The sequence below is a fragment of the Pseudoliparis swirei genome, chromosome 11 (assembly GCF_029220125.1).
Source record: "Pseudoliparis swirei isolate HS2019 ecotype Mariana Trench chromosome 11, NWPU_hadal_v1, whole genome shotgun sequence".
Classification (NCBI taxonomy): domain Eukaryota; kingdom Metazoa; phylum Chordata; class Actinopteri; order Perciformes; family Liparidae; genus Pseudoliparis; species Pseudoliparis swirei.
Window position 1 is genome coordinate 572,138 of NC_079398.1, and position 26,831 is coordinate 598,968.

General features: G+C 40.5%; 2 protein-coding genes across 2 annotated transcripts; one reads left to right on the forward strand and one right to left on the reverse strand.

The window, feature by feature from the left end:
- Positions 1–673: 673 nt before the first annotated feature.
- LOC130202038 (gamma-aminobutyric acid receptor subunit rho-1-like) lies at positions 674–16,111 on the forward strand. Its single transcript, XM_056427324.1, has 10 exons — positions 674–769; positions 5,435–5,485; positions 5,607–5,713; positions 6,826–6,893; positions 7,043–7,266; positions 7,911–7,993; positions 8,377–8,517; positions 8,978–9,130; positions 13,241–13,437; positions 14,388–16,111. The coding sequence occupies exons 2-10, from the start codon at positions 5,454–5,456 to the stop codon at positions 14,706–14,708; spliced, it is 1,326 nt and encodes a 441-aa protein (XP_056283299.1). The 5' UTR covers positions 674–769; positions 5,435–5,453; the 3' UTR covers positions 14,709–16,111.
- Positions 16,112–21,927: 5,816 nt separating this feature from the next.
- Positions 21,928–25,744, reverse strand: LOC130201574 (peptidase M20 domain-containing protein 2-like). The gene is given in 8 exon segments (XM_056426641.1): positions 21,928–22,554; positions 22,721–22,828; positions 23,004–23,130; positions 23,450–23,604; positions 24,098–24,240; positions 24,339–24,487; positions 25,372–25,684; positions 25,686–25,744. Coding segments are annotated over 8 exon segments (1,194 nt in total). The 3' UTR covers positions 21,928–22,414.
- Between the last annotated feature and the right edge of the window lie 1,087 nt (positions 25,745–26,831).

A 26,831-nucleotide genomic window follows, 5' to 3' on the forward strand; every position in this document is an offset into this window, starting at 1 on the left:
ACATCAACCTGTGTAGGCTACTAATTATAATTATTCTGGCGCATCCCAAAATATTCCCAAATGTGAATCCTCTGTGAACAAAACTCAGACAGACGTGAACATAACTCCACATTCAGAACCCCCCATACATTTGCAGTCACGGCAGATATTTATTTTGACATGCCAGACACAAGACTCCGGCATCAGAAGGATCCGAGAAGCCTTTCACATCAGACACAGAGCTCCCTCTCAGCCTCGGTGAATCTGCATTTCTAAACCGTTGACCGTAACAGATGAATGCGCCGCATCGTTGTGAGAATCGGTGTTTCTGGGCGGTGCAAACTGAAGAAGAGCACATCAGAGTGCAGAGCTGAGCAGAGCGCAGAGAGGCAGCCACATCCGCCGCTGCAGGGATCAAATCTGTACCATCTGACGCTCAAGGATTTATGGGTTTAGTCAAAATTGCTTTTCCCACTGTGGAGATTAAACACCGTAGGATGTTTTCCACTCAGGCCGTAGAATAGCTCAGTGTGGCGGCCGCTGCTGTTTTTCATCCCTCTTATCGTCTCCGGCGCTGGAGAAGGGAATGAAGGGAATGTCTCTGCAAGGCAGAGTGATCCGAACCCTTGAGGGGAGCCGATTCTGACTGGCACGAGAGGTCCGTCCTCTGGGGAATGTGAACCATGCAGGTGGATGCTGTCCTTGTTCTCCTCTGTGTTTGGCTCGCAGGTGCAGCTGGGAGGATTCCCCAGTCGAGGGGTAACAAGCTGGAGACCGACAAGCAGAACAGGTAATGTCAAAGGAGTCACTAAGCCTGGAATGCATTTGTTTTAATTGTCTCAACAGAATGAATACTGGTTTTAAATGGATGAATTTGTTGCACATGTTTTTTTGTTAAAAGCTATGTTCCCATGCATACGGGCTTCATTATGTTCTGAGAGATGTTTTTTGAAGTTAACACGATGTTGTCCAGTTTTTCCTGTGTCACCTGTGCTGATCCCTCACCCTATGGAAACAGATTTATTCAGATGGCAGATTGGAGAGTGGAGAGAGAGGGAGACCTAAATCCCCACTTCCACTAGTGCATGTTGTGTTCTCTTTTCCCACAAATGCTACCGGACAGTTATTGACTGTGTTCCCCACACTCAAACAAATGACTCATTGGATGAACTCAATTAAATTGTTGGCAGGTTTTCCATCCAATAATTATATGCAACTCCAACTCAAATTTAGCACATCAGTGCAATAAAATGTAATTAATTTAGTCCAACTCATTTGTATCAAATACATCTCAAATAAAATAACGATATTCATTAAATTAAATTAATTTGTGTTTGTCCAACTCAAAATATAAACTAACTAACTAACAAAATATGCAAACTCCCGACAGAAGGAACGCCCCGACTGGGAATTGAACCCACGACCCTCTGGCTGTGAGGCGACAGTGCTAGCCACTACATCACTGAACAGCCCTGAAAATGTCTTCACCTCATGCAAACAACTGATTTTCAGAAGGCGCATGCGCAAAGGGTATCCTCCATGAAACACATTTATTTTGAGTTGATATGCACACCATCTAACCTAAATAAATCTAATAAATGAAAGTATTCATACATTTTGTGTTACACCCATGAAATATAAATATCTATCTTTGTAATTGATTTATTTAAATGTATCAAACAATATTTAAATGTGTCACCTCGAAGAAGGGCTTGAATCGTTTTTGTGAGTGTAACCTAAATAAATCTAATAAATGAAAGTATTCATACATTTTGCGTTCCACCCATTCAATATAAATATCTTCGTTTTGTAATTGATTTATTTAAATGTATCAAACAAAATTTAAATGTGTCACCTCTAAGAAGGGCTTGAATCGTTTTTTTGAGTGCACTGGCAGTAGTTGTAACATGTCATTTCCAGGTGATTATTTAGGCTAATTGCTGCCTTGTTATTGCATCCTATGGATGCGACTGAAGTAGATCTGGGATCTGAATTGGCATCAACATTGGAAGGGATGTAAATAGATAGGTTTGAATATGTTTATTCATGAAAAGTTGTATCACTGCTGTTTAGTGCAGCGAGCAGAATGTGGAGGGGCCGCCTGACATATCTCTGGTCGAAGAAATGCAACATTTGCACTCTAACTATTGGCATATTTGTCACATTAGAAATGCTGATAAATTGATGCTGGAAAATGTATCATTATTTTCATGATCCAGTTCAATTTGGGGTACTTAATGAAGTATGATAACAATTATATGAAATAGGTATTTTTTGCATGAATGGGTATTTAGAAAGGTGAATGCTTAACTACATAGCACAATTGTCATAAATAATTATTTATGAATCATCGTAATATTCAAAACTGCTGTGTACAAAAGGATGCAAGCGCAATTAATTTCACAATTGATGCATTTTAGGATTATTTCCCCAATTAATCGTTTAACAAAAACATGACCAGCGCCACAAGTGGCATCTTACAATGTCTTGTTTAGTCCGACCAGCAGTCCCAAACCCAAAGAAAACCATAAAATATTCACATTTAACCCTTGTGTTGCCTTAGGGTCATTTTGACCCGAATCAATATTACACTCTCCCCCCGCTTTAGGATTAATTTGACCCCATTCAATGTTTAATGTCGGTGTTCTTTCGGTTGTCAACAAACAAACATAAAGTGCCTCACACTTAAACTTGGAAAACAATATTACTTCTAATAATTTTCTGGAGGTTTTAATTGCTGGCGTCAAATTGAACCCAAAGGGTAAAATATGTTAGTAAATATAAAGGTAACAGGAGGGTGAAACATTGAATCGGGTCAAAATGACCCAAAGGCGGGGGGAGGGTGTAATATTGATTCGGGTCAAAATGACCCTAAGGCAACACAAGGGTTAAGAGATGCAGCTTCACATACAGAAATCGGACTTTCACTGTACAAAACTAAATACAGCATCTTAAGTCTGACGTACATTAGAAATTAAAATTTGATTATTTCAGTTCAGTTATCTTTGGAGCACCGTTTGAATCATAAAACAGCTGTTAGGTGTTCAAAAGATGAACATTAAATGCACAACTAAATTGTCAGAAATAATTTAAATAACACCCTCAGATGGCTTTGACCACCTGGCAGGTGCTGTGAGCACAACAATAGCTCAGTGAGGCTGCAACTTATGATTATTGTCATTTCCGATAAATCTATAGATTCTTTGTTGTTAATAAAATACCAAAACATTTTGAAAATACCCTTCATATTTTGCTAAAGCGAAAAAATGTATGTCTACAAATGTCTTGTTTTCACCAAACAGACTAAGATATTCAATATATTCTCAAAAAAGAGAAAGAAAAATAACACATTTTGACGTTTGATTAGAACCAACACGTTTGCTGTCGTCCAAATATTTGCTGATTCATTTTGTCAATGTACTAATTGATTAATCGACTAATCTTCTCAGCTGTGGTACGAAGTCAGCGCTTTTAGATTTTTTGAATGGTGGATTGATGATTATTGCGACGGAAAAATACATTTTGGATTTCCCTCTACTTTTGCTTTTCTTTCACACCTCCACATCTAAAGCGAGGGAGGGTTTTAATGACTGAGTGACAATTCTCCATTATTCTTACTATGCTCAGCAGTTTTGTGAGATACCACATAGTTTGCTTTTGTTTTTCAGCCTCCCTATAGTTTTTGCAAAATGTGTCAGGAGTGACTGCAGACACCCCACGTTCAGCTGTTCGGATGACAGCCAATGAATGCATGAGCAGAGTGTGTGCACGTATAGGCAGGTAGCCTGGCCAATCAGATTGGACGGATACAGTCCTGCAGTGGCTACATATTTATCTTTGTCAGAGCATTTCATTTATTGATTGCTGTGGGGCTTTTTAAAGAATTTCAACAGCTATTACAAACAATATTGTTGAAGAACCAAAGCAACCACAACTGGAAGTGAAATTGGCAATGTCACAGTTGATAAGTACAAGTCTTCCATCCATAATCTCATTTCTTTCTTTCTTAAATTATCTCAAGAATCTGCAAAGTAACTATTTAGTAACTTGTTAGATAGCTAATGTTGGAATATAAAATATAAAGTAGCATAACATGGACATACTCAAATAAAGCACCAGTACCTCAACATTGTACTTGAGTTACCCTCCACCACCATCATTGCACATACAATCAAAACATTACACCCTTTGCATGTTGTACAGCCGAGCCCAGGCAGCCATCTACTCTAAATCCCTTTGTCTCTACTTCAGTGTGTTCTGCCACGCTCTCTGCATACACTCATGTGTCCAGAGTGATCTCTAGAGTATTCTGGCCCATCAACCTGATGCAGCTCCTGCAGTGACGTCGGCATGCAGGTCCAAGCTGCAGAGCAGAAGCAGCCAACAGACAGTGTGCTGTGTGGCGGAGACAGGCAGAGGGGGGTTGGAGAAGCATTTCTGCCAAGAGGATTAGGAACCAGCTGCTGGATGGACACAGACGAGTAGCACCCATTGCCCATCAGAGCTCTGCAGCTAGCCGGAGAAACACTCTTTTCTTCTGCATTCGTGCCGTTCACCTCTCCCCCCTCCATCTCTCTCGCTCCCTCTGTGGTATTTCCTTAATGCATGTATAGGGATAGGCATAGGGATTTGTCCCTGTCTGTCACAGCATGCTCTACTCTAATAATCCATTTTAGGGTTTGAGGAAATCTTTTGTTCTCTCCTTCTCTCTCTGTTCGTGAACTGAAAAGGCGGCCTGAAAGACAAGTATAGAGAGACAACCCTCTTGATAAGTGACAGCAGAGAAGAGCTGGATTCCTCTAAACCAGATGTGATGAGGAAATGCTTTTTTGAAAATGTGGCGTTTTGTGGATAAAATGTGTGATGTGTCCGGATTACTTTCTCATGTAATTGATATAGTCTTTACTTAATAGATTTAAATCTACAGTGACGAGTATCATTTCTCATAAAACAAGATTTAAGTTAATATTTTTTTTCCAACCAATGGCCCAAAACACAAAGATATTAAGTTTAACATTGTAAAATATAGAACTGACAGATTGGAACATGTAATCATGTTGTCAGTTACGAATAGTGATTATAATTTCCCACCGTCCTATGTGACGTCTTGAGATATCTTACTTTGGTCAACCAACAGCCCAAAGCCCAAAGATATTCAGCTAAGGCTCACAAACGACAAAGAAAAGCATCAAACCCTCTTAATCCATAAACAGGAACTGATAATTATCGTTTAATTATCAAAAAAGCTGCATATTTAATTTCCGTGGATCGACTAATCAATTAACACGCTAAATTGTTGGAACTCTTCATACATAAAATATACTTTGGAAAGAAAGTAACAAAGAAAGAACAATTTAATTTGACTATAAAAGCTCAGCAACTCAATTACTTTGTATAATAAAGCGGCTTTGTGACAAAGAGTGTCATTTATGTTTTACTGTTGTGAACTTATCAGGTCGCGAAGAGAGACCAGAATGGATGGAGATGGAGGTCACAATTCTGGAAAGTAAGTCTTTTCAAAATCTTTGATTTGACCAGTTTTGATTCTTTGTCCAGTTCATTTGGACTCACCGAACCCTTGAAGGCTCATTGTGACCACACGTCTTTCTTTTCTGTTTGTTTTCCAGCCCAATTTACAAGCGAAGTCCAGACATGACAAAATCTCTGATGACAAAATCTGAGCAACTCCTGAGAATTGACGACCATGATTTCACCATGAGGCCAGCATTCGGAGGTCAGAAAATGAATCTTACTTCAGAGCTTTTAAATAAAAAGGGTTTTATTTGAAGCTCAGAAGTGTTGAGTGCACACGACACGCTCAGGAAAAGACGTGTGTCGCGGTCGTTAGGGAGAGAACATTAAACTCTTGGAGATCTTAATGACACAATCAATGCAAGCTGTGCTTGGGTTTCCAACTGCAGCGCGGTTCTTTCCATGACTTGAGGTTTGATGCACATCTTTTTTTATCATTATCACTGCGTATTAAAAGGGATTTGATGTCAAAAGGGTACACAGGCTTTTGTTTTTTCGAGAAGATTGGAAGAAAATATGTATTAATAATCCTTTTAGGTATTCTTTTATATTGTGTTGTCATTCAAAAAACACGAGAGCTGTATTTAAGTACAAAGAAATCAGCCATGACACATGCTGTTGTGATCAGACCGCGACTACTTTTAATCACACGGAAATCTGCTGCTGAAAACAGACCGAGTGACGCTGTGTTTGAATTCATACATCAAGCGTGTCTCAGCTGGAGGTGGAAAAGAGAGCTTGATTTCATCCACCGCTATAATCATCTTTGATCCACTAATGTGACCTGATTGTATTAGTGTGCTATTGGTGGATGATGATTCGGAGTAGAAAGGCGGAAATAGGTCAAAAGTAAAATCCGAGCCAGACCGACACGGCAGTTGCTCGACATTTGTGTGAGTCATTGTTCTTTTACTAAACGTGATTTTCAAAACAAAAGGTTCAAACAGCCCCTTATGGTCATCTTGACTGTTTCACCCACCATCACATCCAAAACTAGAACGGGCACTCGGTAGAGCGCATACCTTCGCCGCAGACACTTTTTTGGTACCTTTTCATGACCTTGACCTTTGACCCGATCGATAATAACCAATCATCCCACCAAATTTCATGCGATTCGGTTTAATAATTTTTGAGTTATGCGAGTAACACGCATTGGCTACAAATAAATAAATAAATACACGGCGATCAAAACATAACCTTCCACATTTTCAATGCAAAGGTAATCAAGCAGAGCTCAACAAGCTTCTACGCAGACAAAAAATCGTTAACATTTTTTATTTTATGAATATTTCAACTGAGTCCATTTTCTTTCAGGTCCTCCGATTCCCGTTGGAGTGGATGTTCAGGTTGAATCTCTGGACACCATCTCCGAGGTGGATATGGTAAGTATGAAAGAGCCTGTTGGTATTTATAATATAAAACACCATACTTTTATTTCACTCAGATTTGACTTTAAAATGTATGATAATCGAACACAATTGAATGTAAAAGATAAACCGGTGATTAATATGAGCAATCTGTTGGGCTATAGGACTTCACCATGACATTGTATCTGCGTCACTACTGGAAGGACGAGCGTCTGTCGTTTCCGAGCACCAATAACCAGAGCATGACCTTTGACAGTCGCCTGGTGAAGAAGATTTGGGTTCCTGACATGTTCTTCATCCACTCCAAGCGCTCTTTTATCCACGACACCACCACCGATAACGTCATGCTGAGGGTTTACCCTGACGGCAACGTCCTCTACAGCCTCAGGTAAACACATGGACACGAGTCTCAACTCAGCCAAGGAGGACACGAGTCAGACGAGAGATCCAGATATGTGTTTATTTATAAAAATACCTTTTAAAATAAAGATCTTGGTCATTCATCACTGAAATAGAAAGCATTGGCGAAGGTATATTTTCACGTGCTGCAAAAACAAAGAAAAACATCACGTCAGAATTATTTTTTACAAAAACATAAAACATAAAAAGATCAAATAGCTAAAGGTCCTTGATGATTTACTTTGATGATTTTCACAGCAGGTGATACATTCTGTGGAATAATAACATGTCTGTCTCATTTTCCAATTTGCAATCTGAAGAAAACAAATATGTCAAGTTATCAGAGGAGAACGACACATTCTGTGTGACCTTCATCAATTTACTGCAGGGACTTCTGAACTGGTATTTAATCAGGAAATATATGTATTATATATCTATAAAGATGTTATAAACAAAGAAAGTGTGCAGGCCACGTGATGGGGAGGGTTAAACATCACTGTTGACCACACACTTTTTGTTTTGGGTCGACTGACATAGCAACCCATATACAAACATTTGTAAACTCCCCATTGCTGTTACTTGAGGAAGTTAAATTACAGTGTTTGTTTTCCTTTGTGTCCATCTTCCCGGCAGAGTCACTGTCACCGCCATGTGCAACATGGACCTCAGCCGCTTCCCTCTGGACACTCAAACCTGCTCGCTGGAGATCGAGAGCTGTAAGTGGAAATGGAAAACAAGTATTCATGTTTTCCAGAGTGTGGATCCAACATGTTTTACCTCTCCTCACCAACGACGTGACACGCTTTTCACATATAGGCTCCTGAGCACATACGCACATTTTTTTCCATTTCCATTTTGTGGATATGTCTATAAGCTTTTTTCTTGTGCTCCCCTTGAGCCAAAATGTCCAGTTTGCTCACCAGATATCTCATGAGATCTCAGATATATCACGCCATAATATTCCAATGGCTATTACCGTTCAGTGATGCTTAACATTTTTTATGTCTTGTTAAATTGTGCCTCATTTATTATCACAACATCCAACAAAGTTTATACTAAGTCTGACAGATTTTCCTACTTTAACTTCTTTCCCCTGCAGATGCGTACACAGACGACGACCTGATGTTGTACTGGAAGAAAGGCAACGAATCCCTGAACACGGACGACAGGATATCTCTGTCCCAGTTCCTCATTCAGAAATTTCACACCACCACCAAGCTGGCTTTCTACAGCAGCACAGGTATGTAATCCACCACACAAGTACTTCCTCCACATATAGTAGACTGAACTGAATATGCAAATGGACCATCATGCATAGAACATCGAGATCACTTGAATTACAACTTTAATGAATATCATTTTATTTTATAAGACATTTCCAACTAAAGGATTAAGTCTGCCTTAAATGTCCTTTGAACGTCACACCAAGAATAATGGACTAATATTTAATCCTTCCAGCGAAACAAATTGAATCAAACTACTGACAACCACTTGTACTCTGCTGAGAAGCCACAGTGAGCCCTGCAGCATCCTATAACTGCGTGTCACTTTCTAGCTCCCGACAGCACCCTCAAGCACATAAAGGAGTTTCCGTCTTATCTCTCACTGCCACAATCGCTGGGAACCTCGGCTTTGAGTGTTCTTACAGTGTATCAGCAGCTAACATACGACAATGTAATGGTGATATTTCCTCTTCCCAGGCTGGTACAATCGTTTGTACATCCACTTCACCCTGAGGCGCCACATCTTCTTCTTCCTGCTGCAGACCTACTTCCCCGCTACTCTGATGGTCATGCTGTCCTGGGTGTCCTTCTGGATCGACCGCCGGGCCGTCCCTGCCAGGGTGCCACTAGGTAGGATCGTTTCCTTTACAGGGCAAGGCCTTAGCAATAAAAACCCAGCTTTGCAAAATGATTATTTTGTATCATAAATAAAAATGTAAACTGGGTGCAGTGGTTCCCAACTTCTTAGTGAACAAAAATGTGGGAAAAGTCTCTACACTGTTTTCTTCCAGAGATTTAAATGAGAAGATCAACACCGGTCTCAACTCTACCGTAGCTAAAGGTAGAGGTAGCTTAGCTTAGCATGACGACTGGAAACAGGAGGAAACAACTAGTCTGGGTCTGTCCAAAGGAAACAAAACCGGACTCTCCGTCTCATTAATTATCTCTCATTTTACGAGATGAGATTCCAGGAAGTTACTAGTCCCGGGCAAAGACGGGCACTAAACCCAAACAACCGCAAGTTGTTGTTTTTTCCACTTAATCAACTAAGATACACAATTATAATTAGTGAGCTTTAGAAGTGTTGCTGGGCAGATTTCTTTCCAGGAGGTGGTTAGCGTAGCTTAGCTGAAGACAGAAAGCAGACAAAGGAAAACAGCTATGCTGCCTCTCATCTGGCACATAAAACCACACTCTGTACACTGTGGTTTATTTCAGAATTAAACAATATTTCACATTAAAATGAATGATATTTAGAAGTGCTGGTTGGCTTTGAACCTTCTGACAGAGCAGGGCTAGTTGTTTCAGTAGGGGCGAGATCCCCCTAGCGACGCTGGCACTCAGTGGCACTTGCCAGCAGGTGCCGCAGCTACTCAGTGGCACTTGCCGGCACTTGCCGGCACTTGCCAGCAGTTGCCAGCAGTTGCCAGCAGTTGCCAGCAGATGCCACTACTAGTCAAAAAGTGCCACTACTAGTCAAAAAGTGCCACAGCTAGTCAAAAAGTGCCAGCAGACGGAGGGTCGGCCAGGCGCGTCTGCGGCATGTCTGCGCGGTGGCAGTTCTGCGACGACTCAGTGACAAGCTCTACTGAAGTGCCCGGACAGCGGAAGAAATCACTTTCATGATCACACAATGGAGGAGCTGCGGTTTAGCTAGATAGATAGCTAAAATAGCTAGATACACAGATGGATGTGTGTGTATATATATATAAAAAAGACACTAATTAATATATATATATATATATATATTAATTAGTGTCTTTTGTAGACACTTACTGACAATATGCAATAAGATAGTGCTGTACATTACTGCTGTACTATATTTAATATTGTTTTGCTACTACTACGTTTCACTTCGTAATCTATTACACTTATATACCATGATATTGTAACGTCTCGGACGTTATGGCACTGATGAGACGGGATGACGTTATTAATCCTCCCTTTATTGGGCATCCACCAACACATACAGCGTGTTCCTCTCAGCTTAGCAGGTCGAACATCAACAACAACGGTTCCCGTCAACCACCCTTAACTCCCGTTTCCCGACAGGTTAACCCCGCCTCCCCTCTACTCCGCCAATCACAGGCACGCCCCCTCGACCAGCACGCACGGTGCCACACTTTGATTGACAGCCACTTCACAGGGTCGCTACAATATATTACGAAGTGAAACGTAGTAGAAGCAAAACAATATTAAATATAGTACAGCAGTAATGTACAGCACTATCGCATATTGTAAGTAAGTGTCTACAAAAAGACACTAATTATATATATATATATATATATATATATATATATATCCATCTGTGTATCTAGCTATTTTAGCTATCTATCTATCTATCTATCAATCTAGCTAAACCGCAGCACCTCCATTCTGTGATCATGAAAGTGATTTCTTCCGCTGTCCGGGCACTTCAGTGAAGCTTGTCACTAAATCGTCGCAGACTCGTCACTGCGGCCGACCCTCCGTCTGCTGGCACTTTTTGACTAGTAGTGGCACTTTTTAACTAGTAGTGGCACTTTTTAACTAGTAGTGGCACTTTTTGACTAGTAGTGGCATCTGCTGGCAACTGCTGGCAACTGCTGGCAACTGCTGGCAAGTGCCGGCAAGTGTCACTGAGTGCCAGTGCTTACACTTTAGACTAACAGTGGCATCTCCTCAAAGTAGAATTTCATGGCGGTATAACAGTATGACATGGTAAAACAATAAATTATATATATATATCTCTTTTTTTTAAATTATTATTAAAGAAAGGCGGGTACATTATACATTTTGTAGCGACCCTGTGAAGTGGCTGTCAATCACAGTGTGGCACCGTGCGTGCTGGTCGAGGGGGCGTGCCTGTGATTGGCGGAGTAGAGGAGGCGGGTTAACCTGTCGGAAAACGGAAGTTAAGGGTGGTTGACGGGAACCGTTGTTGTTGACGTTCGAGCTGCTAAACTGAGAGGAGCAGCTGTCTGTGTTGGTGGATGCCTAATAAAGGGAGGATTAATAACGTCGTCCCGTCTCCGTGTCATCAGTGCCATAACGTCCGAGACGTTACAATATCATGGTATATAAGTGTAATAGGTTACGAAGTGAAACGTAGTAGTAGCAAAACAATATTAAATACAGTACAGCAGTTATGTACAGCACTATCTTATTGCATATTGTAAATAAGTATCTACAAAAAGACAATATATATATATATATATATATATATATATATATATATATCCATCTGTGTATCTAGCTATTTTAGCTATCTATCTATCTAGCTAAACCGCAGCTCCTCCATTCTGTGATCATGAAAGTGATTTATTCCGCTGTCCGGGCACTTCAGTGGAGCTTGTCACTGAGTCGTCGCAGACTCGTCAATGCGCAGACATGCCGCAGACGCGCCTGGCCGACCCTCCGTCCGCTGGCGCTTTTTGACTAGTAGTGGCACTTTTTGACTAGCTGTGGCACCTTTTAACTAGTCGTGGCACTTTTTGACTAGCTGCGGCATCTGCTGGCAACTGCTGGCAAGTGTCACTGAGTGCCAGTGCTTACACTTTAGACTAACAGTGGCATCTCCTCAAAGGAGAATTTCATGGAGGTATAACAGTATGACATGGTAAAAAAATTAATTATATATTTATTATTATTAAAGAAAGGCGGGTACATTATACATATCATGGTATATAAGTGTTATATATTACGAAGTGAAACGTAGTAGTAGCAAAACAATATTCAATATAGTACAGCAGTATTGTACAGCAATATCGTATTGCATATTGTAAGTAAGTCTAAAAAAATACATTATCTATGCAAGTCTGTGGCACTTGCCACAGACTTGCCACTGAGGTGCCACTGAGGTGCCAGTGAGGTGCCAGTGAGTTGTCGCTGAGTACTGGCACCGAGCGGCACTTGCCACAGACTTGCCACTGAGGTGCCAGTGAGTTGCCATTGAGTTGTCGGTGCCAGTGATTGCACTCGCCCTCTCTCAGTTGTTTTCTCTTGTTTTCAGTCATTGGGCTAATTGGTTGCAGCTTCAGATCTAATCTGCAGACATGAGAGTGGAATCAATCTTCACATGTAACGCTAAGCAAGAAAGTAAATTAGCATATTTCCTCAAATGTGACAGTATCTCTTCAAACTGAAGCAACTTGTCACAGGTTTTCTGAGCTATGAGTAGATTAAAGTAGCTCTAAGTGATTTTCCATTCCTGGTTGTATATTTAAAAACATTCTTATTGGACTGAGGAGGTCAATGCTTTGTGTTAATTCATGAGAATAAAGCCAAGATTAAAGAAAAAGCAGAGAAAAATGTGTTGTCCTCAATCTATTGACCTTCTGTTGACCCTTTCATGGGTTCCCGACCTGCAGGTTGTTGTGTCCCGAGTCATTCAACAAGTCGGTCACAAAATGAAACAGGGTATACATTTCTCATGCACAGGCCTTTCTATCATATCGTCACCTTCCTAAAATAATGGCCCAAGTAATCTTTTTTTTTTAAATATTATTTTGCCTCATCTCCTCATGATAGTCTACTGGCCACCTCTGGTAAAATCGCCTACATCCTCAGTTGAACACATAATGTGATTCTACCCCTGTAAGATAATATGTCACAATATCATATGATAGGTGGTCAAATTGTTTGTGTTTTATGAAAAACCTATAAAAATGACGTATGTCATTATTTTAGGAAGGTGATTATATTTAGCATTGAGTTTGACCCTGACGAGCATGATTTAACTGTTTGTGTTTTTCACTCCAGGCATCACCACCGTGTTGACCATGTCCACCATCATTACCGGGGTCAACGCCTCCATGCCGCGGGTCTCCTACATCAAGGCAGTGGACGTTTACCTCTGGGTCAGTTTTGTCTTCGTCTTCCTGTCGGTGATAGAGTACGCGGCAGTCAACTACCTGTCCACCGTGCAGGAGAGGAAAGAGAGGAAACTGAGAGAGAGAGTAAGTGTGATTTAATGTGACTTCTCTTTGTGGTTGTTCTTTGCCTGCAGTTAAAAACACAATTAAACTCAGAAATGTTGATTTACAACATTTGAGTAAAAGAAGCTTTAGTCTTCACATCACATTTTGTTTCATAGGACGTACATAATTAATGTGTGATCTACTCATTCTCAATAAGCAAGTAAACACTGTGATGTTTTTATACATTATGAATTACGACCGTTTGACTGTGAAACAAACATGTTCTTCACCACATAGATTTGGATCTGTGCAGAGGACATCATGACTGTTATATGTGGTTTAGAGGGGAAATGAAATTACTTAATATTCAAACAAAAAGATCAAATTTACAATGAAGCTCATATGATTTACATCTCCCTATGGGATGGTTTGATTTGTCCTTAAACTGTTAAAACTCTCGTTACACCCAGTAATAGCTGCATATAAAATGTTCTCATTAAAAGCAAGTGAAAATGAACCAGACACATTAATAGCTCTCTCTAAGTCAACATCGGACAAGGATGACCTGATTTTACATTAAAATATTGTACACATTAATATCATTATAAACACTGAGAAACATTAATTAACACTTAATCCGCGTTTCCAAGAAACAGATAAATATTTTTCTAAATTGGCTCAGTCTCGAGGCTATGGCAAATTATTTCTGGGACTACAGCTTGTGTACTATATTGCTATTCTACATCTGCCAAATGCTGCTGCATATGGAGCCAAATTGCCAACATACCCCGAGGAACATTTCTAGAACAAACATCCTTCCACAAATGTTTCATGCAGAAGCTATTTAAAGGCCCTACGTGTTTGCTAAACATTTACCAAACTAATTTAATTATAATCTTGTAGTCATTTTTGACTTTATAGAAAACAGTGTCTACAATGAATAGATTACAAAGTGTAAAAATGACTTTGTTTCCTTCATGCCCTTCTAGCTGCCGTGTACATGCGGCATTGGCGACCCAGACGACATGATGATCGACTCCCAGATCAGTGGCTACGGTTCCATAGATGTCAACACCACAGGGAATTATGGGATGCCAGAGAACGGCGGTCGCCAGGATCGAATGTTTGCCCAGGTTTCCCTGAATGACCCGCAGATCACAGGCCAGGTTAGGCCATCAAGAGGCTACGTGAACATCTGGATAGACACCCACGCCATAGACAAGTACTCAAGGGTTTTGTTTCCTGGAGCGTACATCCTCTTTAACATCATCTACTGGTCCATCTACTCGCAACCCGGAATGAAGAAGTAGACTCTTGGAGTGTGGCTCATTTGTGAAAGAGCAAGAAAAGAAAACATTGAATATGATGCTTTTCAGACCTCTGACAGATTGGGGACCATTGCCTTCTCGACCCAGCCACTTCAAACTGAAGAGTTTATAAATGAGATACTGACCAACAAGACAATGGATGTCAATGTCAATGGATCAAATGTTCATGTTGTAACTATAATGCTGTTGATAGAAAGCTGTTTAGACTGACAGCACAGAGATGTATTAACCTGTGTAACTGTGCGTTCCAGAGCCATTTCAGTTCCCGATGCAGTGACTCTTCGACCACATTTCAAAACCGAAAACATGAAGTGAAAACAGATTTCTGACAGATTCCTTCTCTTTTCCATATGAACTATACTTGACAATCAATGGAAAACTAAAAATACTTTCAGAAATAGTTTGGCTTATTTGTTTTCTGGTGGAAAGTTAGATTGTTAGTGGTATCAAGCCTCTTATCTGACTCTTGGCTGAGAAAACCAGTCTCAAGATTATTTAAATTAGATTTTTTTTTAGAGCAGCACATAAGTACGACTCAGTATGTATTAAATTTTCTCGTGATCTTTGTATCAATGCGATTGTTTTGCTCTCAAGCTACTTACTGCGTTGCATTTGTGATCTGATAAAGTTCAGTAAAAAGGCAAAAATAATGATGTCTATTAAAAAGGAGGCGGGGTCTGTGCTTTCGTGAGAAACGATATTAATTTCACGGTGAAAAAGGACCTGGGCGATGAGGTTGAAGTTATTCTGTTGGACATTCACCTGCCCAAAACGAAACCATTGCTAATGGGAGTATGTTACAGACCGCCTGATCAAAGTACTTTTTATGAAAATCTAGAAAATTTATTGACTAGCTGCGATGGAACAAAAAATGAATGTATTCTGATGGGAGATTTCAATAGTGATGTATCTAACAAGGGCTGTCCTACATATGGTGCTTTTTCTAAATTTAGTAAACTTTTTGATTTAAAGCAGCTGGTTAATGAACCTACTCGTGTAAGCCAAAAGACTAAAACAACCATCGATCTTATTATGGTGTCAGACAAATATAATATCTCGCATCATGGTGTGATTGCATATGGGATTAGTGACCATTTCATCACATTTTGTACCAGGAAGGTCCATAGAGAAACTTTTTCAAGCCATAAAATCATTAAAATCAGATCTCTTAAGAACTACTGTGTTGACACATTTAGAGAGCAGCTTAGGAAAATTGACTGGTCTTCAGTGTTGGAAAATGATTCTGTTGATAGTGCATGGGATCTGTTTAATCAAATTTTCCTTAGTATAGTGAATAAGTTGGCTCCATATAAACAAGTTAGGGTAAAGCAGAGATCAAGCCCGTGGCTTAACGCAGATATTTTAACTGCTATAAAACAAAGGGAGGAGGCCTTGGAGGTTTCTGAAATCTCATGAGGAAGTAGATGCTGATGCATATAAAAAATGCAGAAACGAAGCACAGAGAAGGATTAAGGTAGCAAAAAAGGACTACTATATGAACCTAATAAAGGATAACAAAATGAGCCAAAGAAGCTATGGAAAGCTCTGAAAGACTTGGGATGTGGGGGAAAGGCCAACAGCGGCAAGCCCAATATTGGCTTGGATATCAATGGCAAGATTGATTTTAACAAAGCAAAGGTAGCCAATTATTTTAACATCTTTTTTACCTCTGTAGCCAAAGAACTTGTTGAAGCATTGCCTCCTAAGACTGGTGTATATGGAGAGGAGTTTACACAGAGGTTTTATTCTAGTCGAGGGGTACTGGCTGGTTCATTTGCCATGTCCAAGGTGTCAGTTGAGAAGGTAGCTGTGTTGTTGGCCGAGCTCAATATAGCTAAAGCCACGGGCCTAGACAACATTCCTGCTCGGTTTTTAAGAGATGGTGCGTGAAATAGCTCCTGTGTTTCCCACTTAATTAACCTCTCCTTGGAGCAAGGCATTGTTCCAAGTAGCACCAAACACGCAAAGATTATTCCTTGTACAAAAAGGGAGTAGATCCGAGCAAGGTAATTATAGGCCTGTGTCCATTTTGAGTGTTTTATCCAAGATTTTAGAAAAGGTGGTGCACGAGCAGATATCGGAATATGTAGGTAGAGAAAGCCTTTTATACAAGTTTCAATCAGGGTTTAGGAAATCTTATTCTACAGATACATGCCTCCTGTATCTAACTGATTTTATTAGAAAGGAGATGGATGATGGGAAACTGTGTGGAATGGTCTTATTAGATCTCCAAAAGGCCTTTGACACAGTAAACCATGGTCTATTACTTGGTAAGATGAAGGCTCTGGGTCTGAACGATTTATCTGTCAGGTGGATTGCTTCATATCTGACAGGCAGAGACCAGAAAGTAGAGGTCAATGGCTCTATGTCGGATGCCAGACAAATTGACTGCGGGGTGCCGCAAGGAAGTGTTTTAGGACCATTATTATTTTTACTGTATATTAATGATATGAGTGATGCATGTTCCTGTAATCTGTTTTTATATGCAGATGATGCAACCTTGCTCATCTCGCATAAAGAGTTGAATACGCTCCAAAGAATGTTAGGAGAAGAGCTCTCCAAGATTAGTAACTGGCTGTCCGACAATAGACTATCACTTCACTTAGGGAAAACTGAGTCTATTTTGTTCGGATCGAAACCTAGATTACGTAAGGCTCCGAGACTCAAGGTGGATTTAGTCAGTGAGGTCATAGCAGCAAAAACAACAGTGAAGTACCTGGGCTGTTGGTTAGAGGACAGTCTTGGGGGGGAGGGAATGGCCATACAGGTGCTGGGGAAAGTAAATGCCCGCACCAGGTTTTTGGCTAGAAAGGCCAATCTGCTTGACAGGGAAAGTCTTAAACTACTGGCTAACAGCCTGGTGCAGTGTCATTTTGATTATGCTAGTGTATCATGGTTTGGGGGGCTGTCAGTTTCATCCAAAAAAAAACTGCAGGTGTCACAAAACAAGTTGGTAAGAGTTGTGATGGGACTCGGCCCCTGTGATCATGTTGGGAGAAGCCACTTTAAGGAACTTAACTGGCTTCCAGTTGAGGCCAGAGTGGCTCAGCTTAGGCTCAACATGGTGCACAAAATAGTCAACAATAGGGCCCCAAATATCTTAATAACTATTTTCCTAGTGTTCGGGAAGTGCACAGCTATGGAACACGATCTAGCTTAGCCAACCTGCATCCACCAAGGTGTAGATCAAAGATGGGGCAAAGCACATTTGCTCACATAGGAGCTCAAGAGTGGAATGAATTGCCTTTGGCCATTAAACAATGCCTGAACCCAATTAGTTTCAAGGGGAACGTTAGGAAATGGCTCCTAGAAAAAGTCCATGATTAAACTTGTATGTCAATGTAGTATTATGTGTATTACTGTATTGCTTTTTAAGATGTAGGTTGGTAATGTGTGAATGTGTGTATTTTTTGTGCCAAGACCAAGGACCACAACGGAAATAAGTCTGTGACTTTTTGTGCTATCCTTGATATTTTTATGATGCGTGACCTTTTGTTTCATGTATTGTATTTATGTCCAATAAACTAAACTAAACTAAACTAAACACAAATGAGATAATCTATGTTAATTAAATACAAAACACGGATTATGGTATGCACTTTTAGAAAATGTCCCTTTTTCTTTGACACAACTGAAGCTCATCTCCTCTGTTTGGTGTTGTGGGGCTTTGAGGTTCAACTGTTAGTTGTTAGTTGTATTGTCTTTTTCAGTTTAAAACAATATTATACTTTGTTAGGCAAAAGATATATAAAAATATCTTTTGCCTAACAAAGTATAATATATATATATAATATCAAAAAATATCTTTTGGGGGTTTCTAACAATTTAAAGAGCGAACATACACATGTTAAATGAAGCTCTGGAAAAATGTTATTTATGGGAAAAATGTTTAATAAATGTGTTTTTCTGAAAATGTGAACATTATTTGAGCAGAGCTTGGGTGCTGAACAACACAATATTTTACATTTTTAATCTCCATGTAAGACATTTAGGATGTACACATATAAACGGATTGAGATGCATGGATGAGTATTGCTTGATCTGAATATTGCTTCTGTAGACATCAATTAAAATCTGCTAAAACATTTTTCTGGTAGGAACTCTGAAGTCTCGGTACCACATTTTCATCCTATTTTCCTGCTCTTTCATAAAGAATATTCAAACAGTGCTGTAGAATAGGATTTCACAGTTATCAGACATTGGACTGCCACCAGCTGCAGAATCACTCTCCTTTCTATTGAACATGTTTGCTGATGAGCTTTCATGCCAAATCATATAAACTGCATATTCTGTAATACCATTATCTGCTCACACGTGTCTTAAAGGGATATAGTCGGACAATTTTCAGATTGCTCCCAGTCAAATGCGTGGATTACGTTGAAGAATGTTTCTTCCTTTTAATTTATTTTGTTACCTTTCTTTGTAAAAGTAACATCCCCGAAGGGAAAGTTGACAATTCAAACTTTGTGCATCATCCTCCCTCAAAAAACTTCAACAAAGGCATCCCTGCAGATAAAAGACATGAAAAGGATAACGCATCAAAAAGACACCCAGAACCTGCTGGGACACCACATCTGTGATCTCTCAAAGAGAAGTTTTGAATCAACCTGTATGCTGGGAATCTACACTACCGTTCAAAAGTTTGGGATCACCCAGACAATTTCGTGTTTTCCATGAAAACTCACACTTTTATTTATCAAATGAGTTGCAAAATGTATAGAAAATATAGTCAAGACATTGACAAGGTTAGAAATAATGATTTGTATTTGAAGTATTCATATTTTTTTTCAAACTTTGCTTTCGTCAAAGAATGCTCCTTTTGCAGCAATTACAGCATTGCAGACCTTTGGCATTCTAGCTGTTAATTTGTTGAGGTAATCTGTTGAAATGTCACCCCACGCTTCCTGAAGCACCTGCCACAAGTTGGATTGGCTTGATGGCCACTTCTTGCGGACCATACGGTCAAGCTGCTCCCACAACAGCTCAATGGGGTTGAGATCTGGTGACTGTGCTGGCCACTCCATTACAGACAGCATACCAGCTGCCTGCTTCTTCCCTAAATAGTTCTTGCACAATTTGGAGGTGTGCTTTGGGTCATTGTCCTGTTGGAGGAGGAAATTGGCTCCAATCAAGCGCTGCCCACAGGGTATGGCATGGCGTTGCAAAATGGAGTGATAGCCTTCCTTATTTAAAATCCCTTTTACCTGGTACAAATCTCCCACTTTACCAGCACCAAAGCAGCCCCAGACCATCACATGACCTCCACCATGCTTGACAGATGGTGTCAGGCACTCTTCCAGCATCTTTTCACCTGTTCTGCGTCTCACAAATGTTCTTCTGTGTGATCCAAACAACTCGAACTTGGATTCATCTGTCCATAACACATTTTTCCAATCTTCCTCTGTCCAATGCCTGTGTTCTTTTGCCCATACCAATCTTTTCTTTTTATTGGCCAGTCTCAGATATGGCTTTTTCTTTGCCACTGCCTAGAAGGCCAGCATCCCAGAGTCGGCTCTTCACTGTCGACGTTGACACTGGCGTTTTGCGGGTACCATTTAAAGAAGCTGCCAGTTGAGGACCTGTGAGGCGTCTATTTCTCAAACTAGAGACTCTAATGTACTTGTCTTCTTGCTGAGTTGTGCACCGGGGCCTCCCACTTCTCTTTCTGCTCTGGTTAGGGCCCGTTTGTGCTGTTCTCTGAAGGGAGTAGTACACACCGCTGGAGGAAATTTTCAGTTTCTTTGCAATTTCTCGCATGGAATAGCCTTCATTTCTAAGAACAAAAATAGACTGGTGAATTTCACATGAAAGTTCTTTTTTTCTGGCCATTTTGAGAGTCTTATCGAACCCACAAATGTGATGCTCCAGATAATCAACTAGCTCAAAGGAAGGCCAGTTTTATAGCTTCTCTCATCAGCAAAACAGTTTTCAGCTGTGCTAACATAATTGCACAAGGGTTTTCAAGGGTTTTCTAATCATCCATTAGTCTTCAAAGGCGATTAGCAAACACAATGTACCATTAGAACACTGGAGTGATCGTTGATGGAAATGGGCCTCTATACACCTATGGAGATATTTCATTAGAAACCAGACGTTTCCACCTAGAATAGTCATTTACCACATTAACAATGTATAGAGTGTATTTCTGATTGATTTAATGTTATCTTCATTGAAAAAAACAATGCTTTTCTTTGAAAAATAAGGACATTTCTAAGTGATCCCAAACTTTTGAACGGTAGTGTATATGAATGAAAAGTCATGAGTGGAAATTACAATTAATTCTAAAGCAAGGAATCTGTGTCTGTGTGTCTTTGGGTTAGTCCTTCACATAGCTCAAAAAATGCTCATCCGATCTACTTCACACTTGATGGTTGTATTCCTGGGGATCCAAGCGAGTGCTCGGTCAAAGTGTGTCACGACACGTTGAACATTAATAAACAAGTGCTCTGTTCGGCAGCGAGGGCCGGCTTCAGAGCTCTGCAGACTGAGGAGAGCATGTCGCCTGCAGCTGGCCTTTGTAGAAAGCAGCTTTGCAGTTCGCTTTTGAAGCTGGATGCTGAAAACATGTCACGGATGCAGGATAATTAAAGTTACAGCCACTTCACTTCTCTGGTGTCAACACAAACGGAAAGCCAACTAAAAGCAGAATTTAACCAATATGTTGAGTAAGCGACAAATAATGTCACAATTCCTCTTCTAATTAAATCCACGCTTTACTTTAAAATTGCGGTGGTTGTTATGTCATAGAAAGCAATTAATACTGCTAGAATTACCTCCGCTAAGTGTATTTCACCAAAATTTCTGACCGTAGGAAACAGCGACTGTGTGTTGGTCAAAGGTGGGTTTAGAAACCTGGGAGCCCAAGCAAACGCCGCCTTGCTTTATTTTTCACCCGTTCTCTCACTGGGAATGTTGATAGAAGTAGTAGGCCTGCTCAAAAAAGTCCTCTGAATTTAAACGATTAATAGTTAAACTTTTAATAATTGACAGTAAACTCCCTACATTCAAATGTTTACTTCAAATGAAAAATTAGTCTCAATTTACTGCATGATTTACTTCACCATCAAGGTGGAGCTTTCAATTCTGATATGATCCATGATAATTTAATGAATTATAATAATACATCTGCAACATAAATTCAAAAAAGAATGCCAGGTAAATGCAGTGCTAATATTTTCCTATGAAGTAGAAGTACACAGTATGAAGCTATACAGTTTAATTGCATATTTCCAGGCACATTCTTAAACACTTTAGTTTATACTTTTCATATTCATCGATATATTAATATGTGGTGCTTTGCCATGAATGCCAACACATCTGAGTTTAGCTTGCCAACATTTGTTAATAAGTGCTAAATGAGAAATACAGCTGATGATTCTGTGAATGCAATTAGTTCTGCAGATATTTCAGATAGAATTAGACATGTTCAAATTTGGACAGAAATCCATCCAAAAGTTATTAGGAGATAACAAAATAAAAATAAAAGATGTCATCCTCAGGGTGGCGCTAGAGGAAAGGCCATGTTACACCGAGCAACTCAGGGAGGCCCCGTTGTCAAAAATATTGTATACAACACAGTTGTAATTTTACGGTTCTGTCCTTTAACCACATCTATATTAAAATTCCTATAATTATTATTAAAGCAATGGTATTTGTGGAACCGTCAGGGCTGTACTGCTGCCTTTGAGTTATTTCTCCCGCTTCAGCTTGGCCAGGCGGAAGTCCTCCCTCACTTGCCTCAGCAGAGCAGGGCAGCACACGACATCTACAGCTGTCATAGCCAGAGCTTTGGCTGTCCTCAGGGTGAACAACTGGGCCTCTTCAGCTCCTGGCACAGGGGAAAGAGCAGAGGGGGGAAATAAAGCATCGAAGCAAATAGAAACTTCACAGACAAACCAAGTGACCTGGAAAGATGAAGATGTCTGAAATTGTCTGATCGCAGTACAATCCAATTTCATCACAAGAAACAACCTCCCCTCCCAGTGCTGCGGTACCTGCTGCTTCGGCGTATTCCTCGGTGTGGTTAAACGCGTCGGTGCAGATGTAGAAGAAAGGATGCATGCCGGGGACGATGAATGAGAGGTTGCCAAAGTCTGTAGAACCTGCCAAATATATATAAATACCCTGTGATGACGATTATTTGGTGATTAAGTGAACAACAATAAAGACTGTGGAAATTGCTGTTCTGCTGTCATACTTCTTCACAAGGCAGGTAAAGAAAGATATTCTCAAGTGTAAATAATATCCATTTCTGTATTTATTTGTATTTCCACATACCAGAGAAGTCAGCGGACCGCTCTGGAGACTGGATCCCCAAAGCTCTTGCATTATTTTCATGCAGGCTTGCCAGCGTGGCATTAGGCAGAATGTTACAATAGCCGTGGCTCGGGTAGATTATCTCCACCTGTAGGAAACACAGGTAGGCAGTCGTCCATAAAACAAAAGATTACTATAATACATCAACAGAATATGGAACAACATGCATGCCCTGTTGTCTGAGTTTAACCTCCCTGAAGTGAAGCAAAAGCAGACGTAGGAGGAAGGCAGCCTGAAGAGAGCGGTGACTTGTGAGAGGAGAACAACCCTCGGAGCATAATTACAGGGCTATGATAAAAAGGGCCATGCTATATAACAGAAGAGCTGCATTGCTCAGTTATATCTACATACACCGTTTGTTCTTACGGCGCTGCTAATGGGAAGACAACGTGTTTAGGTAAGCTTACTTGGCAGCCGGTGGCAACAGCAGCAGCCCTGAAGCAAGCCTCTGCTTTAGCCTTCAGGTCACAAAGATCCTTAACCCGCGGAGTGCGCAGATAAAACTCTAACTCGGTGTAGGCGGGGATAATGTTGGGCTTCTCCCCTCCATGTTTGATGATACCTGTCGTGGAGAAGATGGAAACAATAGAGGATGGGATGCAACACTCAACTATTGCACATGTTATCCAGGTTGGACTGTGCGTCATTTCTAATTACCATCAGAGGGAAAACAGCCCTTCCCTTATTTAAAAAAAGGCAAATCAAAATATGTTACAGATATTTGGAGAAATTGCCTAACATAGATACCCTATGGTTGCTATCCTCATTTAATTAGTGTACAACTGGTCGTGTATAACTTCCCCGTAATATGAAGACCTCACAAACACGTCCAAGTTTTCAAAAATGATTGAATGCAAATTTTGTTGCATTCATTTTGAACTCTGAAAATGCATCACAAGCGTCACCCAGCAGATGGAGTTTACACGGTCCATTATTTCCGAGGACAATAAAGACTTTTCTTCTTTGTGGGTTGAAGCAATACATGGACTTTGAGGTGAGATTGTTTTAGATGAATGTTGAAGCTCGGTTGATCGCAGCCTCTGCCTGTTCCTCACCGTGAAGCCTCCACTCTGGCTTGAGTTGCTGTCTGAGTGCAGAGAGATTGTTGTCGGCCAGCACAGCAGCATCCAGGGCGTTCACCCCCTCCCAAGGGTACGCCGAGGCATGCGATGCCTTCCCGTGGTACTTTACCGACACCCTGTGTGACATCAGCGTCATGCTTTAAGGGTGATTTGGAATACGGAGAGGTTTAAAGAGCAAGTTGTGGATCAATAAATGCTGAAAGCAGAAACTTACACATCCAGTGCGACACAGGGCAGGAATGACACGTCTTGCTGAGCCGGGTGAGCCATGAAGACGAGGTCGACGTCAGCGAAGGCTCCTGCCTCGATCAAGTCGATCTTTCCTCCTATAGCTTCCTCTGCAGGAGTTCCCAGAACTATTATCTGGCATAGAAAACGTTGAATTCAGTCATTTGACATTATCACGTCAGCTCACATGTGTCAGTCCGCCTCACTGGACAAAAAAGTCACAAATAAGGTGGAAGTTCACTCTTGACATGGAAACAGTGGTTTTGACTCACATCCAATTACTAGCTTTTTCACTAAATTCAGTTTAAACCGTCTCTCAGTGGATGGAGTTGGCTTTAAATGTAACCAAAGGCTGCCCTTTTTGAGACAGGGGTTGCACTTCTCTCTCTTTTTCAAGCTGGGCCCCATGTCTTCACCATACCTCCGCCATCTCCAGAACAACTGAGGGAGACTGCAAGATGCAGTTGAAAGCTCCAAAAAGACATACAAACTAAAACAGAATGCTTTATATGCCAAGTATGTGCACGCCAACAAAGTATATGAATCTGTGAAGACGACTTTCAACTGCATCTTGCAGTCTTCCTCAGTTGAAGGATTTTTGCTCTGTCAGTAATGGAGATGGCTGAGGTATGGTGAGGCCATGAAAAGAAAAAAGACAAAACTTACTTAAGTTTTATTGAATTTATTTTTGACACTTAATTCGGGAGGGTACGAGTCAGTTTTACACTCCTTAATATCAGTAGGCTACTTAAGTTAGAATTAACTTAATAAATAAAACAGATAATATACATTATATATATATATATAGATATAATCTATGGAATAAATGCATTTATATAAAATAAAAGATATATTTTCGACTATTATATGGGCAAAATATTGTGAAAAACTTTATCTTCTGAGCTGTAGACTGAATAAGTTATGGCAAATATAAGTAATACAAAAATATTTAAAACATTGAGCTGTCAATGTTTGACTTGTGCCAGTGTGTTGATGCAGCTGCAGTCATCTGGCTGAACCTTCACTGGTTGAGGGAGTTCGGTCTGGATCTCTAAAGCAGCTTTCAGCCCCAGGGCTGCGGCGGCTCCCACCTCTGCTATCAGGTTGTGACCGCACGCGTGCCCGATACTCGGAAGCGCGTCGTACTCGCACAGGAAGCCCACGTTGAGCACCGGTTGCTCTCCCTCCCCGCCGCCGACCGGGCCCCAGCTGGCCCGGAAGGCGGTCGGTAATCGGTAGTGAGATTCCACCGTCCATGTCTCGTCCTGAGAGAAGAAGCCGACCAGCCTGTCGTGCGCGTGCGTCTCGTTTCCGGCGAGTTCGGGACGGCTCGTCTTTATTGACGTCGATGCACCGCTGCAGCGCGTCCTTCATCCGCGGCGGCGTCGCCATGCGGACGCACAGGTCGATTGGCTAATTAATCTGTTGTCCTGGAAACCGTTTGCACCGTTCAGTCCATGTAGAGTGGGCGGAGCCTGAAGTAGATGTCGGTAGATCTAGAATAGATATATGTAGAGGATTGAATTCATCTCAGTCAACTTTTTATGAATGTGTATGTCACATATTGATTTTTGGAATATCATATACTATTGTGGTTGACATTTTAAGATCAAATTGACTTTAAAAAACTTGTATTGACACACTATAAATATTAACAATAACAAGATCACAGGGTAATACTTGCCACCCTTTTTGCTTTTATTTTAGGGCCCAAAGCTAATGTAAATATGACACCCATTTCACTGGGTCAAACTAATATATTTTTGGGTGTGATTGATGATTTTGTGTGTTTTTACACTCACAGGAAATGGATAAGTTTTACCCAGTACCAGGTCACTCTAGTACCTCTGGTCGGTACTAGTGACCTGGTTTTTTTCACTCTTTTTTTACTATATCATTAATGCAACTTAGAGCAAGATAATGAGCATAAGTGAAATACAATACAATTCAGCTATGCTGCGGAGTAGTTTAATCTCTTACAGTATATCATACTGTATTAGTTTTTATATGGTGTTAAAAATCTTAGGATACAAATGAACTAACAGCTGAATCTGTCACATAAATGCATCAAACAGTATTTTCCTCCAAATTGAAGTGAGACATACAATGTAAATAATTTAAGAAACTATAAGAACAGAACTTGAGTAAATATATACAGTGCATGTTACATTCCACCAGTACCTGTAATAAATCCTCCCTTCGTGAAGGTTATAGAGTCCAGCTTTAGTTTAAACTGTTTTATTTAACATATGCAAACTGTATCTTGGAGGCTGCAGTTAGAAGTGCTATCGAACATAACCCGAGACAAACCAAAGCACATTTGTTCGATGTTATTCAAATCGAATTAACTTGATCAAGATTAATCACACGCCTTCTTTCAGGCCTGTGTGCTGTGCTGTATGCAATGAATAGCAGGCCGGGGTTAAACTCCCTCTCTCATCCGTCTGTTACCACACTAGAGGGACCCAGAGTGACATAC